Source organism: Larus michahellis, chromosome 12 (genome assembly GCF_964199755.1).
Source record: "Larus michahellis chromosome 12, bLarMic1.1, whole genome shotgun sequence".
NCBI classification, from domain to species: Eukaryota; Metazoa; Chordata; class Aves; order Charadriiformes; family Laridae; genus Larus; species Larus michahellis.
Genome location: NC_133907.1, coordinates 14,905,995 through 14,921,294, shown reverse-complemented (window position 1 = coordinate 14,921,294; position 15,300 = coordinate 14,905,995). Strand labels below are relative to the sequence as shown.

General features: G+C 53.0%; 1 protein-coding gene across 3 annotated transcripts in view; it reads right to left on the bottom strand.

Annotated features, from left to right (window-relative positions):
- The window catches only part of TOX2 (TOX high mobility group box family member 2), a 155,318-nt gene extending 140,538 nt beyond the window's left edge, over positions 1 to 14,780 (bottom strand). For all 3 annotated transcript variants that reach the window (XM_074605332.1, XM_074605336.1, XM_074605333.1), the window contains exon 1: positions 14,600 to 14,780. In XM_074605332.1, coding sequence (XP_074461433.1) covers positions 14,600 to 14,701 — 102 coding nt within the window. In that variant the 5' untranslated portion in view covers positions 14,702 to 14,780. The remainder of the gene's footprint in view (positions 1 to 14,599) is intronic.
- Positions 14,781 to 15,300: the final 520 nt, after the last annotated feature.

Genomic DNA, 15,300 nt, shown 5'->3' with positions numbered 1-15,300 from the left:
AGAGCCAAGAGCTCCGTAGTGGCAGCCAGCGCCCTCTGGATTCCCCAAGCTGCTGCACCCCACGGGCTTTGAAGCGCCTTGGCACATCGGACACACGCCAGCTGGCTCCTGCTCCTCCAGAGTCACCACCAACCTATTGGGCGATCACCGGGAATTTGTACCTTGGGTCCACCACGCTCTGCATTCCCCGGGCAGGCTGCGCACGAGCACGTTCCATCTCTCTGGCCAAAAAAGGTCTACGTGCGACTTCACCTGCATCCAGGGGATTTTGAAATGTCAGCTTCGCTAAGCAGCGTGAAGATACCTGCTGCCCACAGGCTCGCCTTCTCTGAAGCATCCCAAAGCTGCCGCTCTTACTGCTCTGGTGGTTATTTCTTTGCAGGGAAACCGGGAGGCGAGGTGGGCACACATTTGCAGGTGGTATGAAATCCTGAGGTGATCTCTTGCGTGAGCAGTCCCAGGGCTCCGAACAGGGCTGCGGATGTGAGCTCTTCTCCAAAAGACAAGAATGCCGAAGTCACTTTGCACAAAGCTTTTCCCTCTCTCTGCCCCGTCATCTCCCATGGATGCCGTGGGCAGTGCCAATCTCCAGCAGCAAATACCCTGCTGCGCACTGCCCTAGTTTATAAAGCTCTGCCGGGGTGGTGGCTCCACCACTGCATCCCCTGTGCTCCCAGAAGGTCTTTTTGGTCCTCAAGAAGTTAATTTGACTATGCGCAACACAGAGAAGTAATAGTGACGACTATTATCCTTTCTCCCACCACCAGGACGGTTGCTTGGTGCTGTTGCTGAGCCTTGTACTGAACACATCCTTGGAATTGTTGCAGAGCTGTGGTCTCTCCCGCAGACCCGACAGGATGCCCAGCACAGGGCATTACATATTGCTGGTGCGAGTCACAGCACCGGTCCTCAGCCTAAATGGCAACCCTGCAGGTCTCAATGCTCCTCTGAAGACAACATTTTGGTGCTGGGACACCTTATAGGAGCATGCTCTGGAGTCCCACCATCCCTGTGCTTGTGCCGTAGGATGCATGCGGATATACCAGATGGTCCAACAGCTGCTGGAGGCTGCCAAGAACATCCTCTGTAACCTCCAGTCCCACTGCAATGCCACCACAGAAGAAAAATGGTGTCCAGGACACCAACACAGCTTTGGCTGGATCTAGCCCCTGGCCCCCAGTGCATAGCTACACCCAATTCCACTTCGCCCCTAGTTTGAGAGACGACATTTTTTAGCTGAAACTCAAGTGACACGTGAACAACCGCGGGTTGGTTGTTGCAGAGCATCTCACAGCCGTACTGCAGGGGCATCAGGCCAGCTTCCCCCAGCCAAGGAGCCAGCCTGGGCACCCTTTAATTCTGTGACAGTGTGGATTAATTGGACACTGGCACAGGAATAAACGGACAGCTATCTTAAGCATTCATCAACCTTATAAAGGTTAATTCATTAGCCTTTCTGCTCCAGAAACAAGTTCTGCCTTCATTTACACCTCCGCAGTTTCACCGGCTCAGAGGAGGTTTCAGAGAGGTAACCTCGGCAAATTTTATCAATGAATTCAAATCTTGAGCTAAATCAGGAGGAGGAACGGATTTACCCTAATCCCCTCCAAACATTCATCAGCATCACCTGCCAGCTTAACAGGATTTAATCTCTTTTTAATCTCTAAAAAACAGTTGAGTATATGGGGAAGTGGTTGAGCACCCAGCAATGGTGGAAATATCATCTCTCTTTTTAAAAAAGATAATAGTTCTGACTGCCAAATCACATTACAGCAGCACTTGGAAATTCATTAAGATCTTTGCTACTTTCCAGGTAAACAACCGGTTGCCACCGAGAGAGCGTGCACGCTTCAGAGGCCTGCCCACGCTATGTGGCCCAGGAGAAGAGCTGCCCATCCAGCAGCCCCTGCAGGAACACGGCAGCTCCATGAAGATGCTCCAGGAGCACGGGGACCGCAGAGGCAGGGTTTGCCCTGGACCGTGGGCAGGGATGGGGCAGCAAGCCGCGTTGTGGTGTTCTAGCAGGGAACCCCACAGTAGCACCCACCAACGCCGCTGCAAACCCAACAGCGGAAACCCAGACCCTGGCACCAAAAAACTTTGCTGTGCAGGTACCGCGCTCTACAATCAGCTTAAATCCCAGCCCTGAGTGATTCCGGGGTGTTTTCATGCCTCCCACTAACACTACCGGCGACAAGGGGGACATCGGCTCAGAGGGCTGCGGATGTCGTGACCCGGTGGCATCCCACCCCCGGTGGCTGCTGAGCCAAGGGGACCCCCCGGCACAACGGCAGGGGAGTCAGCGCGGGGGCGAATCCCATCCAGCACCTTTCGGAGCAGCCAGATTAGAGCGTTAGCGTGTGATTCGAGGTTTACATAACACCACCAAACAATTTTGGCAGAAACAATTGGTATTAGCAAGGAAAACGAAGCATCAGGAACAGCCGGCAGAGCAGAGAGACACCTCTCGCAGCAGCCCCCGGGGCTAAGAAGAAAATAAATAACAAATGCAACAGAAGTAACACTTGGACAACAGGGCGGAAGAGGGGAAACGAAACCTGAATCGCGGCTGAGATGAGCAGGGAATGAAGCTTTCCTTTTTCAGCTCCTTCCCGTCCCCATCGGACTGAGCTTCCTGCTTTATTAAGGCTCTCCCGTCAACCCCGCGCCAGGCAAACACAGCCAAGGGAAAGCGGACTCCAAGGGCTCCAAGCCGAGAGGTCTGAGCAGCTCCTGCCGAGCCGCCTCCGGCCCCGGGATGCGAATTGCGGAGCTCGGCGATGCCCAGGCAAGGACCCAAAGCACCACCTCCTGGGCTGACCAGCCCCACAGAGCAGCGACCAGGATCACCCTGGGAAATGGTCCATCACACAAACTTCCCATAATTTTTAAGTCAATTCAGCCTGGGTGTTGCTGGGTTAGCAGTACTGGAGGTTTCATTTATCCCCAAGTACAGCAGAAACCCCAAAGAAGGCAGGATGTCCCTCCCCCTCGGGCTCCCTAGTGGCTCCAGTGCTGGCTAAAGGGATGAGGCCACCAGTTTCAGGTGGCCCAGCTATCCCCAATCCTGCTGTACGTGCCACACTGCCACCAGGATCAGCCACAAGGCACATACCAAGGCTCAGAGAGCAGGACGGCAACAACCAGCTCTATTTCACAGCATCGGAGGACGCCTGGTCCCTCACCACTCTGGCCTGGTGACCCAGTGATGGGAAGAGCCACAGCAGTTCTTCAGAAACCTCTGGGTCCCGCAGCCTTCCTGCTATAACCGCGCTAAACAAGGAGGCAGCCTGCTCTCGAGACCTTTTTTTGCCAAGCGGAGGATCCCTTCCAAGCTGGCACCATCCCCATGCTCATGGCACGATGACAGTGACACAAGCTAAAGCCCCAGATCCAGCAGCACGCTCTTGCTGCCTCGGAGCTACCCAAGATTTCCAACTCTGGGGGCAAATGAGAAGCCTCGGTTGAGGTTCAGAACATCATAAAACAATTCCACAAGACAAGAGGATGTTGAAACCCAAACTTTCAGACAATTGACTTAGAGCAGTGCTTTCCTGCAAATGGGAACTGGACCTGTGGCTTCACGTGCAGCTCGTGAAAGACAGCGGGACTTAAAATGAATCAAAGTTGGTCCAAATCAGAAATAAGTTTTCTTTATAACCTTGGATTTGCCCATTATAACAGCATCCTATTTTCACAGGATCATAGAATGATTAAAGTTGGAAGGGACCGTAAAGCTCACCTAGTTCCACCCCCCTGCCCTGGGCAGGGACACCTCCCACCAGACCAGGTTGCTCCAAGCCCCGTCCAGCCTGGCCTTGAACACCTCCAGGGATGGGACATCTTGATAATGACTGTCACATCTTGCCTATATTCCCTGAAATTCAGTACCCAGTCTCTGCCCTGGGAGCTTATAGAGGACCCAACAGAGTTATATTTGAAATGGGGCACGTTCTTCTCTGTCACACAGGTTTAGCGTGCAGCACCTCACGTTGAGGACGTTAGCCCTCAGACACTATCAACACCAGACTGAAAACAGGTTTTCAGTCCAGCTGGACGTAGCAGGAATATTACAAAGGGACTCAGTGTGACTCCAGCACGGCCCGGAGCAGGGACGTCGCGTGTGTGGGGTGACATCCCGCTGCCACGCGGGGGACTGGGAGATGCCGATGGTAATTTTGGACGAGGTTACCCTTGTTTCCAACTCTTCACTAATTTCCTCTCAAACTTGCACACTGTGACCTTTCCGGGCAAAAAAAAAATAATTAGTAAAATAAATGAATCCCCACGCTCTAAGAGGAATAGTAACACATGCAGGGCAGGGATGCTGGAGCCGGCGCTGGAGCCTGCAATCTGGATCCCGGCTCCTACAGGATGTGTTTCTAAATCTCAGTCAACACCGCACGTTTTCCAAAGAAAGGGGCATTTCACATTTTATTAATTCTAACTAAAGCCCTTTTTATTACAAACTTCCTATTTAGCATTTGATCGCAGCCGTCACCGCTGAGACTCTCGCTGCATCACAGCAGAAAACCCACAGCTCGCCGTCGGTGCAGGGCGTATATTAATATTTTTCTCTCCTGCCATCTCAATCCCAGAAGGTGCTATTGGAATTATTTTAAAGACACTTCCAGAGGCCCCTTCCAGCCTAAGCTGTTTTATGATTTTAAACATGTATTTGTTTCTTTCGTGCTTTCACACCAATTTGGCATCCCACTTCCGCAGACGCCTGAAGTTACACGTTGTTATTCACACCAGTGGAAATATTTATTTATTTAAATTTTTTTATATATATATATATATATATTCCCACCAGCAGCCTCCCCCAAAAGAAGGCCACTACACGCCAAGCACCTTACTTAAAGGGCTGCAAGTTTATGAAGCTAAAAAGGCCATTTCGGTAATAATTTTCCCCTTTTCAGAGCCCAACTCTTAAGTGGAAAAACTGATTTAATAGAACGTGCGAAAAAAAAATAACCACCTGCGCTCTGGTCTGACTTAAATAAAACAGTTAAATACCCCACACGCGCGGTTTGGCACAGCCACGACAGAGCTATCTGGTTTGCAAACAGACGGCCACCCACAATTAATTTGCCACCTTGACACAGAAATGCAGGTTGTCAATTAATTAAAAAAAAAAAAAACAAACAAAAAAACCCAAAACACATGCCACTAGTCTTCAGTTCACTTTATGACCTGCAGCTTTTCCTCCTCGGCAGAGTCTTTATCTTAAGAGAAGGAAAAAAAATAAATTAAAAATAATAAAACTACCACCTAATAATGAAAACATGACTCTGCTTTTCCTGGCATCTAAAAAGTGTTGTTCTCAGCTTTAACAGATTTATCAGGTTTAAAACCACCACGTCGCCAGCATCCGTCTGGGGTAGAGGAGACCTGACCGTAATTCCAGCGCAGGTCCCTAAATATACCCGGAGCGAAGCCCGGGTGACCTCAGTGTCTGGCTGCGGGGTTGGATCCACGGCGCTCGGTGGAAGGTTTTTCTTCTGCTTTCAAGGGCTGTTTGATCTTCAATCAACAACGCTTATCAGCGGGAAAGTCTGCCAGCCATTCCCAAAAGTTTGATATTTTTAACAGCACATTCTTCTTCCCCTTTGAACGCTATTTACAGACAAGATAACGCATCGGTGGGGGGAAAAGTTGCCTCCCTGGGTTTAACACGGACAAACAGAGCAGGATCCTATCGGGGGAACACATATTTCCCACTGCTGCCACAAGCCCCAGCTTCTACGGTTCATGTTCCTTCCCCCTCCCAATATTTCTGCTTTTTCTTTTTCTGATGACATCCAAATACTTCTTTGCGCCCATCAGATAAACTGCGACGAACCACGACCGTTCAATTCAGTGTTTCCACGCAAAACTTCCTCTAAAGTTTTCAGAAATTTCATTTCCCCGCTGTCAAAGTTTCTTTCCTTTTCCCTAAGGCCACCGGGGCACACCACCGCCCCTCTTCTGACACCGGGGGGACTAGAAATCAAATTCCCTAAAACCACACCATTCTTCCATGGCAGGCGCACTGCGCTGAGACGGTTCATCGCGGAAAAACCCGCTGCTCAAAGAAGCACCCGTGAGAAGTGAGGAACATGGAACGCACCTACACTGTTATTATTTTTTTAACAGAGGAAAAAAACCCCAAACAACAAAACCCCAAAGCAGACAGTTGTGGCACCAGCCCCACCTGAGGCCAAGCTCCCCATCACCACCACCTGCCCCACCTCCTCCCCTAGGCAGGGCCGTCCATCCTTCACATTAAAACTGTTGCATTTGAGGGTTTTCAAATGGCTTAACGACTCCTAATGAGCCAAACAGCTCTACCGCCTTCCCAGGGAGAGGGAGGAGATGCTCAGGGAATAAACGGCCAGGTAAATCAGGCCGGGAAGGTGAAACTCTTTCACTGGTGGGGATCCACGACTTTGGAAGAGAGAAACTTTTCGGGGTGCCCCGGGCTCTGCTTGCACCTCTCTAGGGACCTGGGTCTCCTGCAATGGATGCTCGGGATGGCTCAAATTGTTGATTAAAATAACCCCCAAATGCCTGGGGTTACCCCAAAATGATCCACTGCTTCTGGAGACGGAGACACAGGCCAGAGGATACGCGGCAGACCCACCACACAGCCCTTACCTCCCAACCCTAGGCAGAGGCTCCACCCTGCCAGCAGAAGGAGATGAAGAGGAAGATGAAGATGAAGAAGACGGTTGTCTCTCAAGCGGAGAGGAGAGGGGGAGCGAGAGGGAGAAAGGGGACGGAGCCTCCCTGATGAGCCCAGACGGGAATGGAAACTCTGAGTCATTGGCAGGTTTTGTGGGGAAAAAAAAAAAAAACAAAAAAATACAACGCTGCTAACGTGATCCCGCTAATCCGATAAAAAAGAAGAGCTCCTCACCGCTGTTGAGGTGGAACAGGATCCACGGGGCACGGGCAGCCCGGTCCTGGGGGGAAAATACAATCTGGGTGACAGAGAGGATGGTGGCACGTCACCAGAGCAAGGGTGGCACATGCCAGCACACTCGGTGCTCGTTCCCGCCCAGTGCCGGGGCTGCCCCAGCCCTTCTCCACAAGGAGGAGATTCCTTGGAAGGAATCGCTTCCGTGGAAATGAAGGTCCACATCAGGAGCAGGGAGAGGAGGCTCCGGGCAGAGCAACAGCAAGTTCTACCACCCACCCGGCATGGGAACAGGTCCCCAAACTGCCACCCCCCTTTTCTAGCTCCTGCTAAATTATGAGATCCTTAGAAAACACAGAAAAAAATAAAAACGCACCATGAGAGCAAGCGGTTGGGTCCTTAAACCAACAGGAAAAAAAAAAAAATATTAAAATATCAACATTTTAAACACTCGCGCAATCCAGCCTCCTGCATCCAGGCTGTAATTCGAGGTCAAGAAACCGCCTCAGCCCAAGAGCCACCCGATTTCTGCCGATAAGGTTCCTCAGAAGCCGCGGGCAGCATAAACCGATGCTCAAATAATCTTCCCATCGTAACAATCACTGGTCCAGGGCCCTAATTTAACACTTACCGAACAGTCACATTCGCCACGGAGCTGAACCGAAATCGCAGCGTCGTCAGGCTAGAGATTTAATTATATCAGCAGAGGTCAACCAATCTAAGCAAAAAGATTACGGCGGAGGAGAGAGATTCCGTGGCACAACGCAAAGGTTTCGCCCGCAGGCGACGCAGCAGCCGATGCCATTTTTCAAAGAAGAAACAGCATCCATCAGAACAAAACCACCAGAGGGAAACAATAGGAAGGGGGGGGGGGGTTATGCAGATAATTAAAATATTTAAATCTGGTCATATAAGTGCAAAACCGGGCAATTTTACGCTGGTTTCAATCACTTTTTTTTTTTTTTTCCTTTTTTCTTTTTTTTTTTTGAAGAGCGGTTTGAGTAGTGCTTGTTTCGGTAAGTTTTGTTGCGAGATTTCTCCCCCCAGCCTGCCCACATCCCCCCCCACCCCCCCCACCCCGCAACTGAACTGCGCATCCCCAAGCACAAGCTTTAATTATATGACAACGGGAGTGTAAAAATCACAGAGGTGGAACACGAGAGCTCAAACCTCCAATTAGGAGTTAACGGTATCAAAGCTGGAATCCCGCTAACACTTTACCCGGACTTCAGAAATGCAGAATAAAACGTAAAGAAGAGGCAGAGACCAGGGTATAGAACAGCTTCAGACAGAAACCTTGCGCTCGCTGGACGGGAAATCGTCAAGGAAAACACATTACCAGCACAATAACTTATTTTTAATGTAGAGCTGTTAGGAAAACACAATTATATGCTTCATTTATACTGAAAGATATAACCCAACATACGGCAAAAGCATTTAGAGCTCGTTTTAGTGAAAAAAAAAAAAACCAACCCAGGCGAGCACAAAGGTAATAGGGGAAAATAGTGCACCTAGAGGGGCTAACGGCTCCAGCGGCGGAGCGGTCCTCACCTCCAAGGATCGCACCCGGCAGAGAGACGCAAAGCGAAGGCAAGAATGAAAACAGTTTTTGTTTTGTTTTGTTTTGTTTTGTTTTTCTTTAAATGCTGCAGAAATGGTGACGGCAACCACCGGGAAAGGAGCCGGCAGCGCCCCTTCTTACAGCGAGCCAAAGGCGGGCGCTGGAAGGGATGTGCAAGGGTTACAGGTGCTCTCCCCACCGCGGCGAGCAGCCACGCGCTACGCGAGCTGTAGGATGCTCCAGTCTGTTACAAGCAAAATATAATTTATTGACGGGATGTTTTCACCATCACGGATGCACAAACCGCTCCTGGTGCCTGTTGGATGCATAAAACCCAGAGCTGTTCGTGGATTTACCCCGCGGTTACGGCGGTATAACACGCAATAAGCTTTGGACCACTGATTTAGGGGAAAATGCTTAGAATTTGTTTGAAGCGTTACAAATGAATCAGAGAAACTTGCAAAATTTTGAACTTGAATTTTGCTCTCTTGACGCCTCCTCCGCTTTCACGGATCAGGCCCCCGCCAAGGTTATTCAGAAGCGGCCCTAACAAATATGTTGTTATATACAACTCCGATCGGTCTTCAAAAATATCACCATTGTTCCCAAAACAACCAGATTAAAGCCTTCCCTCTGCGCAGACAGAGAGAACAACAATTTCTGTGAATGGCTGGACATTCATTATTTAGCTCCCCGTCCCTGCCTGAAAGCCCAAGGCAAAAAACGGAGCTTCAAACGCCTTCTGCTGTGCAGCCCATCAAAGATCGCGCCGCGGAACGCAGGGATGCCCACCGCGTAGCTCAAACGCTTTTCAGAGGAAGCCCTTGCCCGTAATCAGGGCCTAAAAAAAAAAAATAAAAAATTAAATATATAAATATCCACATTTGCAAATCACCAGGAGCTGCCTGCCAAATGAGAATAAAGTGGGCCCCAAATTAAAAATTTGCCTGACTTTGTTCCCCATCCAAAACCCTCCATCTCCAAAGCAAGATTTATGCTACTTCAAAACAGAGTTGGCTAAGAAAGTCGAAAGGGAAAGAATATATTTTATCTTCCAGTATGGCAAAGCGGAGCTGGAATGATGGAAAAGGGACCGTGTTTATCACTGCAATGTACAATTTATGGTAAAAGTCAAAACAAAACAGAATGTTCCACAGAAACGCATTTGCTACATCGACCTGGGCTCATCCCAGCAGCTCAGATCCCATTTCTGAAGGGTTCTTAAAAGAAGAAGAGAGCATCGGTTGCAGATTAATACTCATCTCATGACTAGGAGATTTTAATTATCCATAATTTATGACGGTGTATTGGCAAAATAGTTTTTGTCAATTTATCAGTCTAAAAGGCAAGGCACAGGGTGTGTTTGGAGACGCGAAGCCACCGAGCCCTATTGGAAAGATTTGGGCCAAGTTTTGATGGTGGTGGTGCATCCTACAGAAATGCTCCAGGGTTAACAGGGCACCCCAGCACCTATCTCCCAGTAACTGCCATATCTCCCAGTAACTGCCATATCTCCCAGTAACTGCCATATCAAGGTTTCTGAGGACCATGGGCACTCCCATGTGTGCTGGCTCTGCAAGGATTAGGTATTCCCAGGCTGGGTCACCCTCCTCCTCCCCATCAATCATTGCCCTAAGTGGAAATTAGGCATCGTGAGAACCGAGTCTCATCATCGGAACACCAGAAGCAACTAGGAAAAATGTATATTTCAATTTCTTTCTGCCCACGGAAGAATAGAGAGATGGTAATTCAGGCCCCAAAGTCGCCCCAAGGGAGCGGGATGGCTCCTCGCGCGTCACGGCATCGCTGCGCGCACTGCGTGGAAGAGCACGCGGTGCTGCGCTCAGGCAGGATTCCCGCCCTACGCCTCCCTGGAAAACGCAATTTTGCTGGGGCTAAGATGGAAAAAACTCCCTCCCGTACTTTGTGGATTCACAGAATTTAAGATCTGGGAAAATCCTTCCACGCTGGCAGATCAGCCAGCACACCAGATCCTGTCGCTAAAGCTCTGCTAAGAGCAGAACGAGCCCCTGTGTTACTAAACTGTGTGGGTTTGGTTTTTCTCCCCATGCAAAGATGCAGTTTCCCTAGAGTTTTAAGTGAGAAAAATCCCCGAATTTTCACGAAGCAACCGGAGGGATGTGAAAATACCCCACCACAGACCAACGATGCCCTGACGCGGTGCGGGAATGCGCTGCCTCTCCCCGTGCCAGCATCCCAGCACCCAGGCGGTGGCGAGACGCCGTGGATGCTCCACTTCCCCAGCAAGGGAACGGGACGGGGGGGCTGCAGCAGGTACCCATGTCCCAGGGAAAAAGGCCAGAGGGGACAGAAAAAGGGGCTTCAAACACAAATTTAAAAGAGGAATCCGAAAGGGAGGTAGGTGCTCCCTTCAGTGGGGCTCAGGTGGCCGATGACAGGGCTGGGTGCCACCAGTTTGGACGAGGGTTCCCTGCAGGGTTGGTACCACTGAACCTCCCCAGTGCCTTGCGGCTGCTGCGCAGACACAACCTAATGCACAAGAGGTATTTTTTCTGTGCAGTCCCAGCGATGGAGCAGGTCCTGGATCTGGTCCATGGGAAGGAGGAGAGGGGCCGGTACCCTGACATGGGAAATGAGTGCCCTAGGGATGCTGTCGGGTGGCTCGGGGAAGGAGACGCTCCTTATGGTCCCTGCACCTTGGGCTGAGCCCAGCGCAACCCTAAAAATCCCGCCATGGAGCATCAGCCCTCCGGGCTGCAAGCAGCAGCATCCCAGGCACCGGGAAGTTTGGGGATGGCTCCTCTTCCCACCTGCAAGCTGCTCCGGGCGGGATCACCCATCATGGAGACTGGTTTATGCGGGGAGCCCTTTCTCCCCTGCTTCGATGCCAGCAGCATGCCCAACGCATAAAAACTCCTCACCGAAGGCAGTCGGCAGAGGGAAGGCTCCTGCTCACCCTGCCTGCCGGGGCGTGAGGGACCCCGTCCTCCACCTATGGGTGTCCAGCCCCTCGCTCCCCCCCAACCAGCCAGCCCTTCGAGGGAAAACAGGGATGCTCCAGAAGCGGTTAAAGAACGGGTGCGAATGCCCCCCTTCTGGGGAGGCCTCAGCTGAACATATGCTCCCATTTCATTATCCCTCTAAACATCCCTCGTCCTTTTAAAAACACAAATGCTGATACGCAATAGGCACCTCTGGAGCTGCAAAGAGAAACTGTGGCTCACTGCGGCGCGCAGGCGAGATCGGAGCCCTCCTGGTAACCATATCATGTTCAGTAAGTGCACAAAACAATTACATTAACATTTCAGGATGCTTTGGGCTGAAGCGCATCTCCCCGGCGAGCGGGCAGGGCTCTGCCGGGCTCTCAGCGAGTTATTTATACACAGTGACACTGCACACTCCTTCCCGGCTTCTCTGCCTCCCCCCAAAAGAAATAAATAAACAAAGTGGCCCTTTGGGGGGAAAAAAGCACCGAACCTGAACAAAACAAGCCCTTTGAATCGAACGGCTTTAAAGCCCCTCCGTAAAATCAGCAAAGCAGGACAGCAAAGAGCTGTTAAGTGCTCCTTGCCTAGGTCCTTCCTAGAGATGGATTTCATCCGGGATACCTGCATGTGACAGTGGGAGAATTTTGGATTTTTCCACTGCGCCCTACCCTCCTCTGTAGCTTTTTAAAGTGGAAATGTTCTGAGACAGACACCGTCTTAGCCCAGGTCTGGGCCAAGCCACCAGCACAGGACAGGAGCGATGGGGTTGGGACAAGGGTGAGTTTTTGGAGTTTCCCAGAGGGTCCCACGGGGCTCCGAGGAACCGGGTGTGCTCAGAGAGCACAAGATAACAAACAGCACGCCAGGGGCAATGCCCAGCCGTACACCACCCCACACCAGCTGGAGAAGTTCTCCGAAGCAAAGTCTGGGAAGGCAGCAGGCGAGACCAGCACCGGCTCAGCACCGGGCCACGGCTGGATGATGAAGATCCGGCCGTTATACCTGCATTCGGCCAGGGAAAAACAACAGTCAGCCCATTTCGTCTCTGGCTTCGTTCCAGCAGCCTCATCCCGCAGACAAACGTGCACCGCTGTGCATAAGCAAATGACATTTGATAACTCAGAAAAGAAAAGAAGAGGAAAAAAAAAAAAAAAAAGAGCCCTGAATATCAGAAAAGGGTAAGTCACTTCCTTTCTTCTCCTACTGCCTTAAGATCCTCCGTAGCAGTGACAACAGCAGCATCTGGTGGCAGTGGTCAGTACCTGGGGTGCTCCTCTCCAGCGTCCCATCCGCCCTGGCCACCACCGACACGCACCCACTCATTCTCCAGGGCTGGGCTCGCCGGAGACCCCCGCACGGCGGTTTCCTCCAGCCTCCCCATCCGCAGCGCCGCACGCCAGCAAGGACCCGCTGATCAGTTGCCACCACCTAATCCGGGACTAATCTCAGGGATTCAGGCCACAGATGAGTCGAGGACGTGGGGCCCCGTGTGCCCCAGGGCTCGGGCGGGTGCTGGTGGGGGACCCCACGGCAAGGGCCACTCCGCCGCCTGCGCGACTCCGAGCCCCGGCTCCCGCCGGGAAAACTAAATCGTGGTCACATCTAACAACTTCTTGGTAAAATCGAGTTCCTAAAGCCAGCAGGATCTGGGGGGCTGCGGCAGTTCCCAGCGGTACATGCTCTCATGATCCCAGACTTCCAGCTTTTGCACACTTTATCGGCTGACGTTTCAGAGGCACAGATGACCTGCTCCCAGGTGACCCATCTCTCGTTAGTATTTTAAGAGCATATTTAGCATTCTAAGAGCAACGGCAACAATAATAAGACAGTTTGAAACTAGCAGTACACGGACAGAGAAGAAATCAATTTAAGTTGTTTCAGCATAATCAGGCATCTCAAAATAAATGAGAACTATTAGGTTTGCTACAACTTAATAAAAAGAGATAAATAACCCAAATGACAGGGAACGGTTAAATACATACATCAATACATAAAGATTAATTTGCTGCATCTGGGAAGCCACGCAGGCTTCCCTCTGCTTGTTTCCAAAGAGTTTGATCCTAAAGTATCACAACAGCGAGATGAGCCGAGGGCATCCTGAGCTGCAGTCCCAACACAGGAGAGCATTTTCGCCCTTTATTAACTTTTTTCAAGGCAATTACCCGAATTTGGCCCAGGAGAACACAGCCCGGGTTATGTCTCGGAGCTTATCATGGGTGATCCTCCCTCTCTCCAAACGGCTTTGCTTCCTACTGCTTTGTAGCTGAAACACCAGCGCCGTTCACCTACACGATACTGGCAGAGTATTTATCGCTGAAGTACAGCGTCCATCCCCTTCACTCCGGCTTCTCCGGGATGAAGGAAATTTCCCACAGCACCTCCGGCGCTCTCAAATATCCCCCTGCGGATCCCCCTCTCCTTACGAGGAGAGGGTGATTTGCCTTCCAGCTGCAGCGAGGTTGGGGGAAAATGTAGGTTGGGGAGCTTTCCCCGCCGTGCTGGGGGTCTGGGGGAACATCATCCCCCCCCCCGCTTCCATTCCCCAAACCCGGGGCTGGGTACCGCGCTCCGCCGGAGCATCAGCGCCGGGGTCCGCGGGCAGGTGGGGGACGGAGGCGGGGGTGGGAGCCGGAGCCCCGGCTGGGGAGGTGCCGGCGACCCTCCAGCCCTTGCGAAGAGGGTACACAACAAACAACAACAACCAAAAGTGCCCGACAACAACCCCCACAACAACCCCCCCCCGCGCACACACAGGCACACACACGTACATCGCTTCGGGCCAAACGCTCTCGTAAGAAAAATAGGAAATAAACCCACCGCCCAAAACCGGCAGGGAAAACAAACAGCCCCAAAGAGCCGCGCTCCCCCCGCAGCGTTTCTCCCCAGCCCGCCCCGCCGAGCAGCGCCCGGGGCTCCGGCTCCTCCCGCTCCGCCGGGGCCGCTACCGGGGCGGCCCGGGGACCCGACGGCTCTTCCCCGCGCCGCTTCTAGACCACTTTCAAAATTCCCTCCCGCAGGAAAGAGCCGGGCACCGCCGGCACTTTCCTTCCTTCTTCTCCCCCCACCCACCCCCACCGCCACCGCCGAGAAGTTGCGGGACGCGCCGAGCGAAGCCGCTCCGCATTTCCCCCCCCCCCCCCCCGCCATCGTTCCCCGCCGCCCCGATACCTTGTTGCAGTGATAATAATCCAGCGGCCCCAGGCAAGTGGGGTCGGCTCCGGGCAGGGAGCCCACGGCGGTGGGGGCGGAGGGGTAAAACCTAACGTCCATGCCGGGGGTGCGGGCGGCGGCAGGCGGGGGCTCCAGCGGGCATGGACCCGGCTGCGGCGGCGGCGGTGCCTCTGGCGCGGGGGGCGGGGAGAGGGCGGGCGGCGGCGGCGGCTGCGGGGGGGGGAAACGGCGGGGGGGGGAGGGATGGGGGGGGGCGGGCGGCGGCCCCCGGCCCGCCCCGCTCCGCACCGCCCCGCGCCGGGGCCGCTATTGTTCGCGGCGGGGCCGGGCCGCCCCCGCTGCCGGCACCTCGGGGCGGTGGGGCTGGAGCCTTCCCCCCCCCGCCCCCGGTCTCCTTCCTCTCCCTGGAGCCTTCCCCCAACCCCGGCCCTCCTTCCCCCTCCCCCGGGACGGCCCCCTCTGCCCCATCCCCGGGGAGGGGGAGGCTGAAACAGCCCCCCGAGGGACCGGGAGAGAGGGTGAGATAGCGGTTCCCACTCCCCGTTTAGGGACCCTGGCACCCCTCCTCTGCCCCCCAGCCCTCACCGAAGCCCCCTGCCCGGTTTTGCCCCCCCCCCACCCCCCACCCGGCACAGGATAGTGCCCAGCTGCCTTCTTTTCCCTCTGCATAGCCCCTTGGACGAAGGATGCTCTCCATC